The 21,114-nt window shown below is 29.0% G+C and overlaps 3 protein-coding genes across 3 annotated transcripts; all 3 read right to left on the bottom strand.

Annotated features, from left to right (window-relative positions):
* On the bottom strand, positions 1 to 5,496 carry LOC101498549 (mechanosensitive ion channel protein 10-like). Its single transcript, XM_004509485.4, has 5 exons — positions 4,213 to 5,496; positions 1,331 to 1,454; positions 944 to 1,237; positions 655 to 857; positions 1 to 588 (listed from the first exon to the last, which is right to left on the bottom strand). The coding sequence occupies exons 1-5, from the start codon at positions 5,436 to 5,438 to the stop codon at positions 324 to 326; spliced, it is 2,112 nt and encodes a 703-aa protein (XP_004509542.3). The 5' UTR covers positions 5,439 to 5,496; the 3' UTR covers positions 1 to 323.
* Positions 5,497 to 7,838: 2,342 nt separating this feature from the next.
* LOC105852500 (large ribosomal subunit protein uL30w-like) lies at positions 7,839 to 8,384 on the bottom strand. Its single transcript, XM_012718325.3, has 3 exons — positions 8,292 to 8,384; positions 8,020 to 8,200; positions 7,839 to 7,945 (listed from the first exon to the last, which is right to left on the bottom strand). The coding sequence occupies exons 2-3, from the start codon at positions 8,197 to 8,199 to the stop codon at positions 7,898 to 7,900; spliced, it is 228 nt and encodes a 75-aa protein (XP_012573779.1). The 5' UTR covers position 8,200; positions 8,292 to 8,384; the 3' UTR covers positions 7,839 to 7,897.
* An 8,599-nt stretch (positions 8,385 to 16,983) lies between these two features.
* On the bottom strand, positions 16,984 to 20,550 carry LOC101498220 (uncharacterized). Its single transcript, XM_004509484.4, has 3 exons — positions 19,979 to 20,550; positions 18,652 to 19,787; positions 16,984 to 17,890 (listed from the first exon to the last, which is right to left on the bottom strand). The coding sequence occupies exons 1-3, from the start codon at positions 20,319 to 20,321 to the stop codon at positions 17,822 to 17,824; spliced, it is 1,548 nt and encodes a 515-aa protein (XP_004509541.1). The 5' UTR covers positions 20,322 to 20,550; the 3' UTR covers positions 16,984 to 17,821.
* Positions 20,551 to 21,114: the final 564 nt, after the last annotated feature.

The raw sequence follows: 21,114 nt of genomic DNA, 5'->3' as shown, positions 1-21,114 counted from the left end.
TGAAATGAAAAATAAAGAGTTGTTTATTTTGTGAAAATATTTTCAATTTCTATTTTTCAAATTGTGCTAATTTTACCTTGACCGGAGACTTTTGAAGTAAACAATTATCACAAAGATAATATGAAATTTTAGTTAACGAAGATATATTTTTAAAAATAATGAAAATAATTTTGTGACATTTTCATTACTTCTAAAAATGTACATAGTTGTTCACTTCAAAAGTCTATTATCTCCTTATTAACGGATCAAATTAACACAAATTTTTAAAAATAAAAATAAAAAATATTTTTACAAATGAAGCTGCTCCTAAGTTTATTTGATGATTAAAACAGAACTCTCCCATTTCCAACATTCATTTGAGTGAGATGAATTTCTTGAGGAAGAAGATGGTACTTGATACCATGGACTTCAAATATCTTTTTCAATTCCAATAGGAGTTCTGATATCCTAGTGCTTCGCTCACCATAGTTTTGATGGTTAATGGTGTGTTGAACACATAAACATAGCTTTAATGTGTGCACATTATCTATTTGTTTTGCCATCACACTGTGCTTTGGATTCCAGTACTTTGGCTTGCTCTCAATGTACCTAATAAAAATTCATAATAATTAATCATCCATTAAAATATTTTATGAATAGATAAAGAAAACTTACATTTGTATTGATTTCTTGAGAGCAATGATAGTCTCAATAGGAGTTGACACATCGATGGTGAAATCAATTGCATCACACATCTCTGGACTTCTATAAAAATTGCTTATTGGCTTGGATAGCAAGACTGCATTAGGATAGTATATTTTCTCATTGTCATATCGAAGAAACACTGTTGTCAATATATTCATTTCTTCCACAATCATCTGTAATTAATTAAGTAGATCACTACATGTAATTAGTACAATATGTGTTACTAATAAAGAGGTATATATATAGTGAAATTAATTACCTGAATACCATCAATGACACATCGGTCTCCAATATCAAAAGGGTGCATGATGAAGACAAAGATGATGGCTTCCAAAACAGTTTTGCAAGTGCCTTGGAATGCAACCCCAATTAAAACAGTTTGTGTGATACAGAACAATATAATCTTTAGTGTCGCCACTTCCATCACCAAAAGGGTCACAATTATTATTATTACACTCACAACACCACTTGCTAGTTTGTGAAGTTGTTGCACTGCTGTTTTCGTATCATTCAATGATTGTGCTAGAACTTTTCGTTCATAATAAGCTCGAATCTGAATACATTTAAATATATATTTTATTTTGGAACAAGTAACTTGAAAATGTAATTTTTATTTACATGTGAGGAATTTAGAAGAAAGACTTACCACCCAATTTCTAAAGGAAGACCTGCTTATCTTGCCAGTTTCAAGAGCACCTTCAAAGAGTGGAAATATGGTATGTATCTCAACCCTCTTCAAAAATCTCATCAGATCCACCTCTTCAATATACCTTCAATAAATTATCAATTAATAATATAAATTTATATCATTTTCTCAAGAATTTTTTTATTTTGAAAAACTTTATGTAACTATATGGTGGCAATTATTATTTTGTTACCTTGTAGTAGTAGATGAACAAATTCGGTACTGGATGAACAATTACTTTAAAATTTAACCCAAAACTGTACCAAATAGTGGGCCTGAACTCATAACCAGATCTATTTGGAGTTCTGGTCTGACCCAATACTATTCCTACTCTCATAAGTCTCATTAATTACTCAAATTACCATTCATCATATAAATAAAAATTAAATTTCAAAAATTATTTTCAATTAGTTTATTAAAGTCAAATTTTGATTTTTCGGCACCGAAATAAATTCAGACAAAGTTAAACTTGACTTTGCTGAATTTCCAACAATTGAATTTGTTGGACTAAAAATATTAGATTCCGGTGAGTTTGTCAAAATCTAAATATGTTTTAATGATGTTTCATTGAATTTCTAAATCTTTAATTTTTTTAAAATAGGAAGGGAAAACTTAAGATTTGGAGAGTTTGTGGGAGTATGGTCGATGTACAATTAAAATAATAGGAAGTAAATTTTTCTCTTTTTTTTTCTTTTAAATTTCTTTTTCTTTTTTGTCCTATGTATTTTAATTAGTAGAAAGTTCAACAGATATTTTGATTTAGATTTTGATCATAGTTCTCCGGGTCATTGGACTCCACAACTACTATAGATATGTGAATATTTTCTTTAGGTAGCACTTTGGAAGTACCAATTAAGATAATGATGAAGTAGGAGTTAACACACTTTTTAATATAATACATTTGATTTGTTAAAGTTTACATAAATTTTATATAAATTTGGTGGGATTAATATAAATTTTAAAAATATTAAAAATATGTGTTAAAAAATACATTACTATCATAAATAAAACTCGTAGGACAAACTGGTACATTAAGGACAATATAATATATCATATTCATAGGAATGGAATTTGATTATGCTTGGAGTTGGGACCATACACAAAAATGGCCTATGACATTTTAGTGCAAAATAAATTACTAAGGAGTGGGACACTAATAACGTGCGACGAGTTGAAGTAATTGGATGGTAGGGTTGGATTCGGCCAACTTCATGAAAAAAGTCAAAAGTAATATAAAAAAGATCATATGTTTCAATTTTGTTGGACTAAGTTATGATTTATGATACTTGGTCAGAGCCACTCAGCACTAAAATATTGCCACAATATAATGTGGACCAATTGAGCACAAAACTATGTATACAATATTATGCGATGGGACTACACAATACAAATTTATTTTCTTCCTCTATATTATAACTGTAAGATTTTGATTTTAATACAAATTCAATCTAATAATTTTAATATTTATTAGTTGAGTTAGACAAATATTTTTTTATATTTTTAATTTTATTTAATTTTTGTAAATATATTATTTTTGTTTTTGCTGTTAGTATTTTATTTTAGACATTATGAAATTTGTTTATTTTAAAATTAATCTATTTAATTTTCATTTTAATATTTCTTTATATATATATATATATTACTAAAACAAATTTGAATATGATAAATTTTGCATGATTAAAAAAAATTAAAAAGGGTAAAAAAAAACAAAAAAAAATAGTATATTTATATAGACTAAAGATAAAGAAAAAAACTACCAAACATATTTAACGTTAAAATAGCCCCAAAAGAAACCAATAGATTCCAATGAAGAGAATGATATAGGCGAGTTGGAGTAAATAATATATAGCTATGAGCCTATGACATTGATATATATATTGTCTAGGTGTGGAACTGTGGTCCAAATCCATATTCGCAAGTGGATTACATCATTTCATTACAAGTAAAGTGATTATCATAACCACTCCACAATACATGGTGCATCGACCAGAATATAATAACCGTTTTTTACTATTGATAGTAGAGAAATGATAAATTAATGTTGAATATGATATTTACATTGCTCAATCCACTAGCAAAGGATATAAGTTAAAATTAGAACTTTTTAGCTTTCACTTAACCATTCAATTGGAGCAAATAAACATGAAACAATTGTTTTTGTCACATTGCATTTTCTTGCAAATAGTAGTTAATTTTGTTACGGTAATAAGTAATTGTTGGTTGGATGCTCATAGATATTTAAAATTTTAAGATGATAAATATTTGAGTCATCTCATTTTCACTTGTATATTATTCAACTTTTATTTTTTTAATTAACGTGAAATTTTTAATTTACACTTGACACTAACTCTTGGTAGTAAATTAGTATTTTATTTATTCATCCGACGTCATATCTACTCATAGTTCTTTTGTACCATAATAATTGACATGTATTTGACAATTTCATTCATATTAAAAGAAATTAAAAAATAAAATATATCATAATTTTACTAAATTATCTTTAAATATTTATTATTATTGTGAATAAAAAATACTGAATTGAGAATGAAACATGTAAAATTAATTAAAGCATATAGAGTTAATGTAGAAGATAAAAAAAAAGTTATAATCTATACTTTTTATATAATTCATAACACTTTAAAAATTAAAGTGTCAATTATTTTGAGATTTTTGTACCACATTATTTAAACAATTTCCTAGTATTTCATTTTCTATTAATATATTTTGCCATGAAAAAGGAATGCGATATAGTATTAGAAAAGTTGAATTATCTATATTTAATCTATAATTTTAAAGAAAATTAGAAAGTAATATTGAACATTTGATAGTAACTAAATACTTACTTGGCACCCGGTTTAGCAACATTGTTGAAAATCTTTTGAGCACAACTTCTTGCTTCCCATTCACTACTAATCTCATTCTCACCATTACCAAAATCATTAACCGTTTTAGAAATAGTTGACAAACCCGAATACCTAACATAATTAACAAGCCTTTTAACACTCCAAGCTGAAACACTACTCTCCATACTAAGTTTCTTCAACTTCTCCATATCAATCCTCCTTGAACCAAATCTCTTCACATTCTTCATCTTCTTCTTCCACCTCGCCGTTCCGGCCGCCGGCATCGATTTCGAACCCTTTAAAACATGTTCATTCAATATCTTTTCACAATCTTCCATTGCTGGTCCCGACAATGCATCCAAAACATAATGATGAAAAACACTCTCTTTCATTCTATCAAAATATGTTGTCACATGAAATGAAGAAGCCAACATTTTGACTAAAACAATTTTTACTAACCAAATGGTTGCACCAACTAAAACCGCAACAAGTGCTTGAAACACTTTGTTAAGGAACTTGTGGTTTTTCTTTTGGACATCATCAAAAACAACACTCCAATAAGAGAGTAAAACAAGACTTAACCATAAACAATTACGTATACTATTTCTTAAACCGTAGATAAAATATAAAACTTTTTCTCTTAGCATGAAATTTCTTTCGATGATTAAAACGGTGAAACTAACTAACCAACCCGAAAATAAACGCCCACTAAATGTTACCATTGCCATTAAACACCACCTCCAAATCTCTAACCCTAATAAATGCATGTTTTTTATGTTTTTTATTATGAGAGAACAAACCAAACATGTTAATATGTTTAAAAATAGTATCCATTCAAAAACTAGCCTCCATTTAACCCTAAATTTTCTTTTTTTGTTATGTAACTTTGGATCGTGGGAAACATCGTCGTCGTCGTCGTCTTCATCGGTTTCTTCTTCCTTCCATTTATAGTCGTCGTCTTCGTCCTCGTCGGAAGAGACCTTATAGGATGGTAATTGAGTAGTGTCTTCTTGGGAGGTATGTAGTTTGTTGAGATGTGGATGGTTGTATTCAAGGACTCTTGATTTGGGTTTGGAGAAGTTGAGACGGTTTAGAGTTTTAATATTTGAGAGGTGGTTGGGATTTTCATGATGAGTTTCGGTGTCCATGGTGGAAGGTGGTTTAGGGTTGTGTTGTTGTTGGTCAAGGTTGAGAACAACTTGATCTAAGGATCTTGTTTTCTCCATTTTAGTGATAAGAGAGGAGCTACCTAGACGTGAGTTTTTAAATTTGGTTTGGCACAACATTTTTATAAGATACTTAAATGGTTATAATTTTAGGAATTAAAAATATATTTAATGTTATTTTTTAACATTTCATTTTTCTTTATTTCATTTTTTTTTATCATATTACATAATTATATCTATTTTTTTTTCTTAAAGTATGTTAATTATATAATAAAATTTATCTTTTCTAAACAAAATATAAAGTAGGTGTGTATGAATGTACAGAGTAGTATACATTTCATATAGTATACGACAAATTCTCTCATTGAGTGATTGTATGACCTGGATCCATCTCCTTATAAATAATTAATAATATTCCTCTTCCACTCTAAAATACAATTTACTTTTGTTTTCTTTTTTTTCCTTTATTAACATAATTTATACTGTAAGGTTTGTATTCAAATGTGCAGTTTGTAATTTATGGCCTTCTACTTTCTTCTTACTAATATATATTAAGATATTAGGATTACTTTTGGTATGGTTTCCTTTGTCTCCCCTCGTTCTCACTTTATCTTTAGTTTTTTTTTCAAAGGAGTAAGGATGTTTTTTGCTATAGTTAATCTTTTTTTCTTTCACTTTTCTATTTTAGATCATGATTTATATTTTTATATCTCATGCATTTTGCACCATCATATTTGGTTTTGGAAGCCATTGCAAATTCTGAGGATGGATACTACCGAGAAGTGTGGCAATAGTTTCTTAGATGAAACTTTGAACACACCGGACGTTTAAAATTGAACGTGATTTTAAACTCTCATACCATCTTATAATTTACTCTTAACATGGTTTTCTGCCATTTATGCAAGGTATATGTTGCTTTTTGAATTTCGAAAAATTAATTTTAACAAAATATTAAGCCACCAAATATATTACTGATGGAGGGCAAAAAAAGAGGAATGGATTACACAAATAAGTTGTTGTTGATTCGATGGAGGCCAAAGAAAATTAATACACCACTTAAGTCAAGCCAAGTCAGATGATGGCGGCGCGTGTAGTGGTTAGTTTGAGTGTGTTATTTCTTGTTCACAAAATTAGATACCACAAAATTGGTCTCCATCTTATAAACACTAGTGATATTCCTCATATATGGCTACTGATGCTCTTCGTATGTGAGACTTTTTCATCTTTTCAATTTACACAACATTAACTTAAAATTGCAACATCATTTTCAAATCATTTTGCTTTTCATCATTTAACTTACACGAACCTATTAATGTATGTTATTTTCACTTCTTTAAGTTCAATGAAGATGAAAGTTTGAACATCGTTTACATTTTATCTTTTATGTGACATCAATAACTTTCCCTCTTTTTCCACTCCCTCTCTGCTTCTTGCTTTCTCTTTTCTTTTTATTGTGATTTTATTGCATCAATCTATTTTGCTCAGGGAAATTAAATTTCTTTACGGAAAAATTGCAACTGATATGGCTCTAGCAGATAGGTAATGGATGTGTTTCATGTACCGTTTGAGTGTAGTAAGAGAACGTATGGTTGATTGCAAGTATATTAAGATTTCATAGCCATTACAAGAAAATCTATCATTACCTACGGCAATGATCTGTAGATAATTATTCATTTTCACTATATATGAATTGCTTGTAATTGACAATAAGCTCTTAACTTTTTGCTTTAAAAGTGTGATAGACAACATGATTGCAATATTTTCTCAACATTAACTTTGTACCTTATCACCAGAAAATTGTTCAAGCTATAGAGCAATCTTTGAGTATCTTCCTTGTGCTTTCTAAGGTTTTGAGTGTTTGTGATTACTTAAAATTACATTTTCAAAACAAAGATTATTTATAATTACACAAGTAGAACAAATTTTACACTAAAACAAGATTTTCAATGAATTATGAATACATTTTCAGAAATAATCAAGCAATGATAAACATAAAAAATTAGTCAAAAAGCGACAAAAATGTAAAACTAAAAATACTAAAATAAAATACTAAAACATTTAGAATGCAATATAACTAATAGAAAAACTGAACTTAGCGACGGCAGAAACCCACGCTAATAGGCGAAAAGACGACGCTAACATTGACTTAGCGTCAGAATAGCGTCGGAGACGGGCTGCTAAAACGGTCGAAGCTAAAGCATAGCGTCGGCCATATGACATCCTACGCTATATTCGCGTCGGCTTTACCCACTCTAAAGAGACGCTACCATCACTTATAGAACAGCCGACGCTAGTTATATCCGGTGCTACCCATTTTTGTAAAAACATTAGCGTCGGACCTCCGACGCTAAACATAATTTTATACTAATGCGTCAGTCTGGCCGACGCTAGATGGTCAACACTGGAAAGTCAACAAAACGATTAGGGTCAAATATTCTCAATATGAAACATGAAAGAACATTGACAGAGAAATTTGCTTAAAGTCTTCCTCACCCCCTTAAATTGACAGAGAAATTTGCTTAAAACACTGCATTAGCTTCACGCTTCAAGCTAATCAACTCTTTTTGCTGAACACAAAATAATTATACAAATAATGGATTTAATAATTGGAATGAATAAATAAACTTAAAATTTTAAATACCGCATCATCGTATTCCTTGGCGTATTGTTTGGCTCTACTCCAAATGAGTTTCCTTGTTTTAGATCTTTTCTTCTTCTCTGATTCAAGTTCCTGTTTTTTGGCCAAAGCCCATTCCTCGCTCCTTTTCTGCTTCTTCAAAATGGATTCTGGAACCACCGATTTCACTTCCTCCTTGGCCATCCTTCACATTCATTCAATAAATGAAATCAGAACATGAAAACCCTAAATCGATGCAAAAATTAAGAAAATGAGAGAGGTGAAAAAACACTAACTCGAAGATGTTGATGTAAACGGCTGAGGAGGCGGAACCTATGGTAATTCAACTAGGGTTTAATTCAGAGGTTATGTTGGGTTTTTAATTAGAGACTTATACTTTATGTTGGGTTTTTAATTAGAGACTTATACTTTTCTAATAATTGCTATAATACTCCTATGAGAATTAAAATTTAAAATTGAAAGGATGAATAGTTTAGAATATAAATTTAAAATTTTAAAATAATGAATAGTTTAAAATATAAATTTAAATAAATTGGCATATGGTCACTAATGACACTAAATGTGAAAGATAATTTCATTATAATTTTTAAATGAGTTTTATTATATTTTAGATTTATTATCATTCAATTTTTAAGTTTTTATCATTTTAGAACTATATCAAAATTGAATAGATAAATAGATAAATATAACTATATCAAAATTATTAAAAATATATTAGAACTATATCAAAACTATATAAATAGATAAATAAAACTATATCAAAATTGAATAGATAAATATATCAAAACTTTTTATATAGGTAATTAAATAGATATTACAATAATGCACATGTAGACAAATAAAAAAAATGATTAGTCAAAATATTGGTAGTATTTATAACGTGTTTTACTTTTTTTTTTTTTAAACACAATTTTACTTTACTTATATAAAAATAAAAACATATAAATTATCCATGATTGAACGTCAGAAAACATAAAAAAAAAAATAGAAATCACAACAAGAAAAAAAATTGAATAAAAAGGAACAAGGGAAAAATAAAGATACAAATTTTTTAGTGAAAAAAATTTTAAATTTTACAAATCACAAAATGTAGCGTCGGCTATACCGACGCTAAAGGTTGATTAAAGTTTAAAAAATATACTTAGTGCGTTAGCGTGCGCTAAGCCGACGCTAAATGGACACTACATAGCGTCGGTATCGGTGACCACCGCTAAATATGACAGCTAAATGTTGTTTTTCTAGTAGTGTATGAATGTTTACTTTTTATGTCTGTGTACAAATTAACATGTTAATTTACTTTTTATGTCTATGTTTTATTATTACCACTATATAAATATAACTCTAAAATTTATTATCAATAATTAATTAATTTTGATTATATTTTTTTTATGAACAAATTTATTCTTAATAAATTTATCTTCAAATTTAAATTAAACTTAAATATACACCATTATTATAAAAACGTAAAAACTAATACGAATTTTACAGAGATATTCATTTTCGGTACAAATTTTTCCTTAATTTTTTTAAAACTCAAATTTTAAATCATATAACTTAAATGTTGAGATCAAATTTAAATAAGATAGATGTTAAAAAACTCAAATAAACTAATTAAAATAAAATAAATATTAGGGTTAAATAAATTTTTAGTCAGTTCGAGATTTCAAAATATTACTTTTTAGTTTTAAAAATTTTCATTTTTAATTATTTCCTTCAACTTTTAAAGTTTTAAATTATTTTTTAATTATTTCCTTCAACTTTTATGTTTAAACTATTATAAAAAGTATTTCCATAATTTTTTTTATTTAGTATGAAATTAAATATAAACAATTTCATTCTCAACTTATACTAATTTGGTTTAACATATTTTTGTCATTTGTGACATAGAGTGATCTAATTAGTGCAAACTACTGAAAATCTTTAAGATTCATAAGAGATTTTGACAATATGTATATCTCAAAAAATCTTAAGACATTAGATATATGGATCAACACTCTTATATATAAAACATTTAGTTTATTAATATAATCAATGTGAGACTTAACCACTCTTATTAGAATTTGATATAATTCTCCAAAAAAATAATATATTTTTTTGTTTTATTTTAATTTTAATAATATTTTAAAGTGTTTGTAAATGATATATTTGATTAATTTATGATATCCTTGATATATCAAATGAATGATATAATCATGTACTTTATTTTTGTTTAAAAAAATATAAACTTTTTTTAAAAAAAATATTTATTAAGATGTACGTAATAATATGTAATTAAATTCTTTATTTATTTGTTGTGACGATAGATGATGTGAGCATTTACTTTTTGGGGGATGCATGATAGTTTGTGCGATTTATCGTACAGCACTACTTCCTGAAAACCTGGGGACGGGTCATACAAATGTTACTTTCCAAAATTCTTACAGCTCCAACAATGTTTCTGTTGATATTGCGCATGCGTTTTTTTTATTCGTGTGTTGGTTGGGGCGGTTGCTGTGGATATGAATGAATACATGATGGATATAATCATATAAATGTTAATTATTTTTTATTTTGAGGTCATATATGAATGAATTCGTTATATATATTAAATTAGACAAGATATGAGTAGGACCACTGTTCCACCAAAGTGATGCCCTGAGGAGAGCGAAGTGGAGGACAATGGTGAAGAGAGCCACCATGTTATTGGACCACTACCTGTGTGAGACTTCTACAATAAATTGTTTTCATAGATTAATTTTTCTTTCACCTTCAATATTCTGAAATAAAAATAAAAATATGGGTTTGAATTGAATCTTAATATATAAAATACCCCTCTAAATTTAATCAATTTAAATGTGTATTTTAGGAGTTTTTAACTTATATTTTTTTCAATTATATCCTTATTAATTTAACGAAAATCATTCCTAATCTTTATATTTTATTTAATACAATTTCAATTAAACCAACTAACTATATTTATAAATTATTTAAAATAAATAAACTAGTTAAATAAATAATAATTTAAAGTAAATATTTAATATATTCTATTTATTATAATTAAAAATAAATAAATTGGGTAAATAAATAATATATCAAATTAATAAATAAATAAAATTCAAATTTCTAACTTTAAATATTAATTTATTATTAATTAAAGATGTCATTTATATTTTTAAGTTTATTAAATAGTCAATTTTACCAAATAGTTTAATTAACTTATTAAGTACAAACTATCAACTATCAATTAACTTTTACCGAGCAATAACTCTTATATCCAATTTACTTTGTAAAAATAGTTTCCATTTTAATTTTCTGTAATTGATGTAAATTTTAGAGATGAGAACCATTGTTTGTATCCATTGAATGCAATCTGCTTTAAATGATTGGTCTGCTTAACTACTAAAAGCATTACCACATTGCTTTGCAAATTGAATTAGACATTTCCTTGAATTGATTTATTCATCAACGGAAGCATGTATGTGATCACTTTATTGAATAGTTAACATACATGTCCAAAAATATTTTCGATGTCGAAATTCAAATTTGTAAATGAAAAAACATTATTTGTCTTCAAAAAAAGCTATGGTGATTGTATCACAAACTAATTATTTAATTGTATAGTGATTCCTTTAATATTCACCCCATATGCTGAGTTTTTTGGGAAAATTTTCATTATATGCCATAAACACAATATATGACAGGTTGTAGAAAAGATTAGTTCAATGACCCTTTGCATAGCCTTTACATTGATCAATCACAATATTCATGAGGATGTCTTTTCGAGAGACCAGCCCACATCCAAATAATGTTGATTAATCACAGTGATACACTCCAACAAATGCAACAAAAGACATGTCATACTTATTATTAATCAAATATATTGTGTTAAAAGTTACGGCATATCCAAAAAAATTATAACTAATTTTATTTTTTAGATTGGCCAAAAACACATTTTTTATATGAAAATGGTCATCCAAATATGTCATAAAAGAAGTTTAAATTGTGTTCTCTTACAAAAATAGTTTATCTAGGACTTATCATCACCTTTTTCAATTTCATACTAACATAATTTTTCATGTCTTTTTCGCAAAATGTATACGTCTTTAACAAAGAGATTGAAAAATCTTGTTATCACTGACTTGAATTGTTCTCTCTTCATGCAAAGTTCATAATTTTGTTGGCTTTGTACAAACTTATTTGTGAACTACAAACAATAAAAATTCATGATATTTAGCCATAATTTTATGAGGGTACCAATTATAAAGACAAAATAAATATATTTTCAAATTAATATATTAAATTTAACAAACAAACAATAAAAATTCATGATATTTTTTACTTATAATGTAATGTAAATTAAAACAGTAGAAAGAAAATAACAACTCAAAATAGTTATTATTTGAAAAAAATAAAGTTCGACGACATCTAAATAATCAAATTCATTTATAATTAATATTTTAAATAGACTAACAATTTTTTTCTTCAATATAAATAATTAAGTTATTTGCAAAAAATTATCATCTACTTTGTTTGAGTCTTGTTTTGATAATTTTTACGGCTGACAAAGTTCTATTTGTAGTTGTTATAAAGATTAGAAGAGAAAAAATATGACTAAATTTATCAATCACATAACAATTTTTCAAGTTTCTTTTTCTTTTTTAATCCATTTTTTTTCAATTGTCTTGTTTCTACTAATGTTGACAAATAAACTTATTTGAAATATCTAAATATAAAAATATACCAAATTATTAAAAGAAAAACATAAGGTAGCCACAACCCCCCATAGTATAACTACCCTCTAGAATAATTGGGGTTTAAATTTTGTAACGTACAATAATTCATCTTCTCCTACCTTCATTCAAATCTTTGTAGGTTAATTAGGTTAATTTTTTAACTTGGATGTGATCGTCATTATCGTACACAAAATTTTAACACTTTAAAGTTTAAAGCCCTCTTACAAACATGTTCAAATTAAGAGAACTATCCCTCGTATCTTTTTTTTTTTTTTTTTCTTTTTTTTCTGTTCTAATCTTCCATCCCAAATTCATTTTTCGAAGCATACTCTCCATAAAATCATTTAACCTCGTCTATGCTAAAAAAAAATATTCCCATTACAAACTCTCAACATGCATCATCAGCATTAGAGTTATCACCTTATATACCTTCATCACCAATACTACCACAATCTAACAAATTATTTGTACTATCCATGAAGTTCTATTCTAATTCAAGGTGCAAGTGTCACACCAAAAATGCATAAAACAACTCAGTTAAAGCTATCTTATTTTAACTTGCAAAAATAGATATTTACGAGGGTATTGTATCAGGTAAGGTTGTAAATTTACAAGTGACAACAACACTACATCATATAATGAGCTGGTTAATGATTTCTTTTATCCCCTTTAAACTTGATTAACATGGTTCACGTATGGGGTTAATGATGTATCATATTTGGTTGACGATGTAGTATATATTTTACTCGATAAACACCCAAGATAATCCACTAACCAAGTACTTTACATTATTAACCATATTGACAGAACTACATTATTAACCAAATTGACAGAACTAAAGTTTATGGTTAATTGTTTGTCATAGTTTGTTAATGGGGTACACAAGTAACTCATTAATCATCTAATGTAATGTGTTAATCAATTATTTGCACACCATTAACCACATAATCAGAATCATACATGATTACATATAAAAGAAATTCAAGGATTTTTGGCGTAAAAATTGAACCCACACACTAAAATCAATAATATGTTAATGGAAGGAGATATTTGCAACTTAAAGGATCGTTTGTTTTGTAAAAACATTTTCAATTTTTATTTCATAAAATGTGTATTTATTTTACTATGATGAGAAATTCTTGAAGTAAACTATTGTCATAAAGATAAAATCAAATGCAAGCTAATAAAAATTCATTTCTAGACATAATGAAAACAATTTTTTAACAATTTATTGTTTCTAGAAATATATACAATTGTTCTCTTCAAAAGTCTTTCGTCTTCTTATTATCACGTAAAATCAACACAATTTGAAAAAAAGGAAGAGAAGAATAAAAAAAAAAACAGATAACACGTTAGCCATCAAATATACTTTGTTAACCAATTATTTACACACTATTAACCACATACTCAAACACGTGTCCCTGTAATGCAATAATAAGATTTTTCAAGATTTTTACTATAAAATTTGCATCCCAAACACTGAAATCCGCAACAAATAATATGTAATTTTAATGGAAGGAGGTAGACAAAATATGCAACCCAAAATTGTAGAGAACCAATAGAACAATTAAATAAATTAAAATAAAACAAGTCACCTTCCAAGATGATTTTAGCCGAAATCAGTGTTGGAGATGAGTGAGTTTAGTTGTCGGGTGCAGGGAGGAAAAGTGAAAGTTGGTGGATTGGGTTTAGTGGACTTCATTTGATGCAGCCCATCACATGGAATGATGCGGCGCTTAGCTCAGACATCTCAACTCTGTATAGGGGACAAAGTGGCGTGACCGTGCATCCATTCATAAGACAAAGTGGCGTAGCCGTTCACCCGTGGGGAGACAGGGTGGCACAACCGTGCACTCATCATCCCTTAGACAGATGGCACTACAACAAAAAGTGGAGGCTGGATAAAATGGGCCTGGATCATGGAGGCCCATTTCCAAAGAAAAATTCGCCTATAAAAGGGAGAAGAACACTAGGGTTGGAGAGGTCTCTTCCACATTCATAACCAATATGTATTTCTCCCATTGGGTACCTGGGAAGTCTCTTGAGAGCTTTTAGGGTTCTACATGACACATCGTCACTATTAACAAAGCAAGTTGACAGATGTCTCATTTTATCGGCAGATTACAAAATAAGGGAGTGTTTCGCTATTTCGCAAATTTCAAGTTTTAATTTGTCTAACGTTTACAATTGTCGAAAGGGATGTACATGGATTGATCTAACCCAACCAACCCGGCCAACCCAACTCAAATCGACCCAAAAAACGGGTAAAACCTCTCAAAAATTTAGGTCCCGGGTAAAACCAAACCAACCCATTTTACCTAGGTAAACCAATTTCTAAAAATTATTTGGTTACTTTAGAATGTTGCACTTTAGTTATTTTGATGCTTGTAAGCATTTTATGCAATTTTAAGAGCTTGTAACTTTGGTATATTGATCCTTGCAATGAAAGTATTTTATGATTTTGAATTTTGATATTCTCATTAATTGTATGTTTATAAATTAGTTGTTAAAAGATAGTTAAAGTAGGTTACACTATATTTTTGGGGGAAAATTAAGCTTGTGATATTTTTTTAGAAAGAATATGATGGTCCATTATCAACAATTAAATTAAAAAAAATAAAGAATGTGGGTAACCCAGAATCTAACCCAGAAATAAACAGTTTGACCCAACCTAACCTACTATCGTAACGAGCAATTTTTTTTAACAGACTCAACTCAGTGTTCACTATTCTGTTTGAGTTTTGGTTTTGGCCAAACTAATCCAAACTGATTATGATGTGAGGAAAGACGAAAATTCAAGCTCTTTTCTCAAATGCCAATGCCACAAGATTTAAGAGAGAACTAGAGAGAATTCATAGAATCTCAAGAATTGTGAAAATGATTTCATTGATTACGATCTTATACAAGCTAATCCAATATGTACACGAGAATAAAGGAAAAAGTTATAACCGCCAACCACACATCAGCAAATACAGCTGACACATAATCACATAGGGCTCTGAGTGTGTGTATGGGGAACGACAGTGGGCCCCAAATTTTTTTAGGGCACCAAACACATTTTTTTAATATTTATATTAAAATAAAATACAATATATTTAATAGACTCACTTTTTAGACTCAGGTTTCTAATATAAAACTATATCATCATATTAAAATAGTGTTAAATAAAAAAATAAAAATCCTTTTATTGTCTTATAGTATTCTCTCATGTTCCAATCTAAATTGAGTTTTTAGTCTTTTTTTTTCTACTATAAAGTTCTAACTCAAATTTCAGACATTTTAAAAAAGAAATCCTAAAAAAACACAAAAGCATCAATTAACCATCATTCACATATTAATGTGTATTAATGTTCTTGTTGGTGATGGATGTTACTACTACATGTTCAAATTGATAGATATATGAATAATTAATTTTCCTATAATTCTATTGTAGTTTTGGATAGATATGAATCTTCAATACTTGTGTAATCTTTATCTTCTTTTCAATAATAATTCTTAAAATTGAATAGCACCAAATTCATAAATTGAATAGGAAACCTAAAATCTTAAAATAGCACCAAATTCATCTTTATTTGATACTCAATAATAAAAGAAAAAAATAGCACCAAATTCATAAATTGAATAGGAAACCTAAAATCTTAAAATAGCACCAAATTCATAAATCGAATAGGACACCTAAAATCTTAGAGACGGCCTGCAAATAACGCTAACCAACACTAACTTCTTAACTAATAAACTTCAAACAAACTAACAGCTAACAGTTTACACTTGTACTCTATTAAGATTCAAGTTGGGTGTGGACATAGAGACAAAGGAGTTCATGCTCAGTTTCTAAACTCCTGAAACATGCTATCTTGTCAAGCATTTAACATTCAAACTTGAAGAAGTTTAATAACAGAACTACATTTAAATAAATAAATTTATATAGAAACTAGATTGATAATGTTAGAATATTAGAAAATATCTTATAATATCTAATTGTATTATATTATATTATATTAGAGTATCTTGAACTATTTCCCAAGATCATTTTATAATCATAGAGATATCTTAGAATATCTCATTATTATTATTATTATTATGATTTGTTTCTAATTTAAGATTGAGTCTATGTTTCTCTACAAATAGAGATTAGTATTGAGTCTTTTGTAATCAAGTTAGCATAAAGCTATTATCAATAACATTCAAACTCTTATTATTTTCTCTCTTTATTTTTTCTAAAATCTCACAACTTCAACAAATAAATTTTAAAATGTAAGGACAAAAAGAAATGTGTACTATATAGTGACTAAACACATAGTTATGCAATTGTTATCATCAAAAGATTTGTGTGCATCATTTTAACAAACTTGTATGGCACATTACAAGTTTAACAAAATATAGATCAAGGAAATATAGAAGATAGTATTTGAGTTTCTTCCTAATACTGAATAAAACATGAAAATCATTCCAAGTAATCAATTCTCTAATTCAAGTGTTCCCATCATGTAGGAAAAAACACCAAAAATGGAAGAAAAAACTTACAATAACGAGCATGCATGCGCGTCTTTTTATCAGAAAATAATAACTGTCAATCTTCCATAGATTGTGGCACGCAAGATGAATACAACTTGATGAATGCACTTTCAGAAAACTACTCATTGAGCCTAAGTATTGAACTTGTCTAGGCATGCTCTTCATAGTATTCTGATTAATCCTTTCACCATATGAAGCCACACAGATATGCAATATGGAGAATCGGAGCATATGGATGACATCCATGTTTCCGATCATTAGGTGGTAGCAGTATATGAAACAAATTAGCAAGGGCGTTTATCATTTCAGGATCTTCACAATTAGTCCAATTATTATCGACTTTGATGTAGTTCTTAAGCAAGCTTTTCAGGAATCTTCAGAATGAAGTACAAAATTTCTACATCAACAACAAAGTCATGGGCAGATTTCAGAGCCACGGCATGCTTTATACATGTGAACTGAGTGGAAAACGCCAAAATAAGGGCTGATTGAGCTTGCCATCCAACATTTTGAAAATTATGATATCATAACATCTTTTTAGTGGACACAGCAAAGTAGACAGCTGCAGACCTCTGAACTCATTTATTAAAAAGCCATATCATCCACCTAGAAAAACACAGTCTATGAAGGTGCTCAGGTAAGTCTTCCTGAAAAAGAAGCAGTGATAAAATCAGTAATGATGGAAGAAATGGAAGAATTTCAGTATATTCGACCCTCACTATTACTACCAATTACCAAATTAAAATCCATTAAAAGATCTGTCCAAATGGTAAAATTTAAATATTCAAAATCTAGAACTCAATTTAAAAGAGGGACCAAAAATTGACTGAAGTTCAAAATACAAATATTTGAGTATTGGCAACAAAAAGATATATATAAATATAATCATCGAAAATAAACAGTATATTACAAATAATAATCAAGAACCTATTACAATATCCCTAATTTATTTCAGATTTCGTCATATAAAAAACAATTGATTATTGATATATACAAATGACTAAAAGTCAACCATGTTATTAACCAATTTAACAATCAAAACACATATCAGGCACAAACATTTTAAATGTCATAGTAACCATGCAAGTAAATGTCCATACACATTAAACGGTCAACCAAGATGAAAAACCAGACCAATCTTATATGTTATTTAAAATATCGGCAGGGAGATTTCAATAGACATGATTGCTTCAAATTCAATTACTAAGGTGAACCTCATTTTTCTCTTTTCCGCTCAATGGTAATGTAAATCTCACTTTAATGGAACGAGCAAATCCAATTAAATGCTAGATATTTCACCTATTAGCAGATTTTTTATGTTCAAAGTTTAAGATTCCTAAATGCAAATGAAATACCACTCTCTTAAGTTTTATAAGCTTAATAGTTTATTCCATGATAAAGAACTTACACTATTCCATGCCGAACTGTACTCATCAGTTGAAAGCAGCCAACTTTTATTATTTGAAAGAAAATCCGACTTCTGGATGTCAGAATCAAAATCTAGCAGCTCATCATCATTACTGACATCGCAGTCATATGTCCTCCTCCTCTTCTTTCTATCTTTTTGTTTCTTCTTCTTCTTCTTCTTAACTCTAACAGAAGGACATCGATCAAAACCAGAACCATCAACTTCTGACAACAAAACATCCTCATCTATCAGTGCATGTTTATCAGAGTTGCGGAAACCAATTTGATTATACGCAAAGACAGACTCCCAAGTCTCAGGAGTCCGGCACTCTTGTGACAACTTATAGTAAAGAACCCAAGATTGAAGTCCAAGACACTGCACCATTTCCATGGTTGCCATCTTACACCTATTCTTTAAAATCGGGGTCAAGCTATTACCATCACATGGGATTGCAGATATCTTCAACACGATTTCATCTACTTTTGCCAATGATTCCTTGGCCTCTTCGTCGCGCAAAAGTCTTAGAAGCTGCCTACCCTGAGCAATGACAGCATTTAACAGTAGCATCCAGTCAATAGGTCTCGAAACCCCACACTTCAAAAGAACAATGACAAACAACCGAGACACATCATCCGAACATCGAAATTCAATACTCGGGTGAAGACAATTACAAAGCAACTCAAGAAAGTAAAACAAATCCTGCTCTTCAAGACTAATAAGAAGATGCTCACATAAACAAGAAAAAGGCTGCTCCCATAGGAATTGTTCTATAACTTCCCACACATCACTTGAATTATCTCTATACATTAAATCCTTAAAATAACTAACAAAAAATTGTCTATCAATAAGAAAAATATCACCATCTTGCACCGACTCAGCAACCTCAATCGACGACCAAAATTCAGGTACATTGTCTAGAAAATTCTCGACGGTTCGCTGAATATCCAGATCGAGAAAATAATGAGGCTTCGTAGCAACCATTGCAGGTGATTGTCCATGCTTACCTTTCCACTCCAACTCTTCCCAACAAATATCCCTATTTTTAAATGAAAACTGAGTTAAAGCTCTTAACCCTTTCCCCTGTTCCAATCCGGAGGAAGAAAACGAAAACCACAGCAACACACGCTTAGGGTTACCTGCAATTTATCACAAAAATCAATTCACAAAGAAAACAATATATAGCAGTACTTAGAATCTGCAATACACGCATATGGATACCTGCAAAATTTACCAATTTGTCACAAACAATCAAAAATCACAAACAAAACAATGCACCAGTGCATAGAATCTACACTACACACACGGGAAGGACAAAAAAAGCACTCACCGGTGAAAAAATCCTCAAGCACGCGAGAATTTCGAGCTAAAACGGAACCTAGTTTTTGAGGCGACTTATCGAACATTAAATTGAGAAGCTGAGACGCGAGATCGTGCTTCTGTTTTTGAGTTCTTAGTAAATTCATGAAAATCTCACTCCGGTGGCGAGGCGCGACGCAGTGCGCTCCCGCGATGGTTTTACAGAGCCACATTCGAGATTCTGCGCGACCTGCGGAGGTTATTGCCGACCATATAACGGTTTCTAATTCTTTCAAAAGCTGAATTCTCAATTTCAGCGATTCGCCTTCTGTGTCTACGTTTTGAGTTGGCTCCGATATGAATAGGTTGATCATTTTGCCGGTTATCTGGGACTCTGAAAAGGAGAGAGTTGATAATGAAACGTGGAAGTTGAAGTTTCAGTGAATGGAAGGTGTTTAGTGTGGGGATTACGGAGGAGATGAAGGGAAGCTGCAACGCTCTGAAAACCCTAACATGATGGAGGAAGAAGACGATAGCTTCACGGCGTCGTTTTAGACACGATTTGTTACAGATTTTTTTCTTTTCACAAATTTGCTACAACATTTTTAAAAAATTATCGTTTTTGCTTAAAAAATAACTATTTTTAAGAGTTTTTAAAATGATAACAAATGTTTTTAGTAATTTCTAAAAAAATCAAATTTTTATAGTTGATTTTTTATTACGACAGATAAATATAAAATAATTTTTTATATGTTTAAAAATCTTAATCTTTAAATTATAAAATAAAATAGTGTAATTATTTTTTTATGACCTTTCATTTATTTGGTATCGTTTTTGAAAATAAGCAAAATCTAAAAATAATTTAAAATGAGCAATTTTACATCAAAATTATTTTTATAACTTTCTTAATTTTTGTTTTCTAATATTCATATTTATTTTGAAGAAGCAGCCTTTTTAAGAAAAAGCTTTATTACTTTTGGGTGTTTTTATTTTGTTGAGTTAAGATTTTCTTTTTTGTTTTACCATAAAAAAAATTAAGTATTAAAATATCACTTAATTGATGTCATTCTACATTTGAGAAACAAATCAATGGGGTTTTGGCGATCTATATCATAGAATCTTGATATGTTTGTTGTGGTATGATGTTTTCAAGATGTAGTTTTGGCA

This window comes from Cicer arietinum, chromosome 7, assembly GCF_000331145.2.
Source record: "Cicer arietinum cultivar CDC Frontier isolate Library 1 chromosome 7, Cicar.CDCFrontier_v2.0, whole genome shotgun sequence".
Classification (NCBI taxonomy): domain Eukaryota; kingdom Viridiplantae; phylum Streptophyta; class Magnoliopsida; order Fabales; family Fabaceae; genus Cicer; species Cicer arietinum.
The sequence above is the reverse complement of the archived record's forward strand: the minus strand, read 5'-3'. Positions and strand labels throughout refer to the sequence as shown.

Bases quoted from the DNA above. Each gene is read 5' to 3' on its own strand.
- LOC105852500 (XM_012718325.3), bottom strand. From the start codon at position 8,199: ATGGCCAAGGAGGAAGTGAAATCGGTGGTTCCAGAATCCATTTTGAAG. The intron at 7,946-8,019 runs GTATTTAAAATT...TTTTGTGTTCAG, and splicing joins CCAAGGAATACGATGATGCG to CAAAAAGAGTTGATTAGCTT.
- LOC101498220 (XM_004509484.4), bottom strand. From the start codon at position 20,321: ATGATCAACCTATTCATATCGGAGCCAACTCAAAACGTAGACACAGAA. The intron at 19,788-19,978 runs GTGAGTGCTTTT...GATAAATTGCAG, and splicing joins GCTTGAGGATTTTTTCACCG to GTAACCCTAAGCGTGTGTTG. The intron at 17,891-18,651 runs GTAAGTTCTTTA...CTTCTTTTTCAG, and splicing joins ACAGTTCGGCATGGAATAGT to GAAGACTTACCTGAGCACCT.
- LOC101498549 (XM_004509485.4), bottom strand. From the start codon at position 5,438: ATGGAGAAAACAAGATCCTTAGATCAAGTTGTTCTCAACCTTGACCAA. The intron at 858-943 runs GTAATTAATTTC...AATTAATTACAG, and splicing joins GTGTCATTGATGGTATTCAG to ATGATTGTGGAAGAAATGAA. The intron at 589-654 runs GTAAGTTTTCTT...AATTTTTATTAG, and splicing joins CTCAAGAAATCAATACAAAT to GTACATTGAGAGCAAGCCAA.